Source organism: Curcuma longa, chromosome 14, assembly GCF_044706935.1.
Source record: "Curcuma longa cultivar G26 ecotype Majalengka, Jawa Barat chromosome 14, ITB_CL_G26_1.1, whole genome shotgun sequence".
Classification (NCBI taxonomy): domain Eukaryota; kingdom Viridiplantae; phylum Streptophyta; class Magnoliopsida; order Zingiberales; family Zingiberaceae; genus Curcuma; species Curcuma longa.
This window is the reverse complement of record NC_133874.1, coordinates 9,516,019-9,518,585: the sequence shown is the minus strand read 5'-3', so window position 1 is coordinate 9,518,585 and position 2,567 is coordinate 9,516,019. Positions and strand designations below refer to the sequence as shown.

General features: G+C 40.9%; 1 protein-coding gene across 1 annotated transcript; it reads left to right on the top strand.

The window, feature by feature from the left end:
* The first annotated feature begins 1,196 nt into the window (after positions 1 to 1,196).
* Positions 1,197 to 2,252, top strand: LOC141845237 (senescence associated gene 20-like). Its single transcript, XM_074733298.1, has one exon. The coding sequence runs from the start codon at positions 1,471 to 1,473 to the stop codon at positions 1,789 to 1,791; it is 321 nt and encodes a 106-aa protein (XP_074589399.1). The 5' UTR covers positions 1,197 to 1,470; the 3' UTR covers positions 1,792 to 2,252.
* Positions 2,253 to 2,567: the final 315 nt, after the last annotated feature.

The window sequence follows — 2,567 nt, the reverse complement described above, 5'->3', positions numbered from 1 at the left end:
GCTTGGTCATATAAAAAGATAACTAATGGTGACAAGAGGAGGCCTCTCATTTTCGCTCTTATCTCCTTATTCTATTTTCTCTTAAGCTCTCTCAGACTAAATAAAGCATTTAAATAGATTTTGTTGGGCATCTTCTATGTCCTCTTATGCTTGTTAATATATAAGCACCAAAATAGGATTCAATCTGGCATTTCAGCTAAAGATGAAAAGTTTAGGGACTAATCATTTATGTTATGTAATTAAAAAAACATACCAAAGCTCCTATATAACCATAAAATGTACTCAATTATTTTTCTTTTTTCTTTTCTTTTTTAATTTTCTCTACTAGAGGTACTAAATGAAATAACAATTTTCTTCGGATAATAATATAATCAATTCTTTTATAATCCCCTTTTCAAAATTTTCTATTAAAATCCTAAAGATCTCAAATTTTCTATTAAAATACTAAAACAAAATACCCAAAATCTATCCAGATTTGCATATAATAAAACCGTGAAATGCACGGTCAAATAATCGCAAACTACACGTGCGACGCTACTAGAAGCTTCGGCGGAGTTGTCGGCACTGTGAATGAGCTGTGACCACCAGTGGGGCGGTGCCTGCCGGTCTGGTACGAGAGTAAACAAATTAAATCGAATTAAATTTTAATTAAATTAAATTAAAATTTAATTTAATTAAATTAAATTTTTAAATAATTATTTAAAATTTTATTTGATTTTTTTAGAAATTTAAATTTAATATGAATTTGATTCCTTTAAATATTATCCAACTCTCTCTAATGCAAATTTATTTAATTATTTAAAATTTTTATATTTTAAATTTTTTAAAAAATATGATGAAAATTTATATATATATTAAATAAATATATAAATTTTTATTAAGATAATTATCAAACTCATTCTTTAATATTCGATTTATTTAAGACTCCCTAGGAGGCTACACCCCATCCCACCGGCCCCCCTTTAATAGGCTTGCCGCTGTCCCTGGGGACCACCCCAATGAACGCCTAGAAGCCTCCCCCAGAAGTATCCAATCTCAATAATTTTTTATATTTCATTTCATTTTCTCCTCATTTCATTCAATTATTTTTATCTATTCGTTTAAAATATTATTAATAAAATAAATTAATTACACGTTTCCTTCGTATCCGTTTCTATAAAACGCCACCCGAATCTGGCTTCCTTACTGATCCCGATCTCCGGTACTCGCCGCTCGCCCAGAACCGCCGAGGCCGCCTACTGAGTTCTCCGCTTGCGCAGCGAGAGGGAAGAAGGAAGAGGGAGAGAGAGAGCCGAAGGGGCTCGACCGGATCTGGCTAACGAGAACGCAGCGGAGAGCGCGGAGGACCGCAACGAGCGGCAAGTGCTCGCGCTGTATGAGGCCCTGAACGCGCGCGACGTGGACCGGGTGCAGCAGCTGCTCGCCCCCGACCTCGAGTGGTGGTTCCATGGCCCTCCGGAGCACCAGCACATGATGCGCATGCTCACCGGCGCTGACGACGAAGCCGCTGCCGAGTTCCGATTCGTCCCCGACCGAGTCGCCACTTTCGGCTCCACCGTCGTCGCCGAGGGCACCGGCCCCGGCGCCGCCTCCTGGGTTCACGCCTGGACCGTCTCCCCGGATGGGATAATCACCCAGGTCCGGGAGTACTTCAACACCTCCGTCACCGTCACCCGCTTCGCCGCTGACTCAACCACCAAGCCGTCGGTTTCGCCTGGACCGACTCACTGTCTGCCCGTCTGGCAGAGCCGCCGCGACAAGTCCTTTCCTGGACTGGTCCTCGCGATTTAGACGCAATTAATCCTAATCACGACATATTAATTAGCGATATATATCAATTAATGGGCTGATAATTAAGCTTAGTGGGTGGTTTGCTTCTATTAATTAAGTTTTAATTAAGATGAAGACGGAAGGATTCATGTCATCCTTTGTGTGTTCATCAGTGTCTTATATATCGAATAAAAGATGTCTCTGTTCTTGCTTTAAAATCAACAGTAAGGCAAGCATCTGCAAACTAGATAGATATTCAATCGAGCTAAATCTCGATCTATGACCAGTGAAAAGAAACGAGAGAAGACGATTGGTCTTGTTTCTGCCATTGTCGGCACGGTGGCCATTTGGACTGTTGCAGGAATCAAAACTTCTTCAGTTGGCCGCTTGGAGCTTTTCGTCATCTCTTTTGTTTCTTCTTTTCATTTCAAAAGCAACTTTGTAAAAGGAAAAGAAGGGAGAAAGTGACTTGGTTCAATTTTGATTCTGTCACAGATGAAACCATCAAAAGGCATCCTCCCTGCTTTTGTGGTTTGTTTTAGAAAACGTTACTTCCAAGGTATTACGAACAGCATTTAACTTGTTGAAGAAGCAGCAAAGGGACAGATTCGTGACGAGATGCCGTTTGCAACTTGTAAAGCACGCCCAAAATTGCGTAGCAGGAGCACTAGACAAAGGTTAACGCTGTGATCATGTGTCTGGTTCGGAGGCTCACAGTCAGAAGGATCACGGCGATCGTCTCGGAGTGTAAATAAGCTAAGACAAACATGACTATGTTCAAACCCATCGCCACCTTT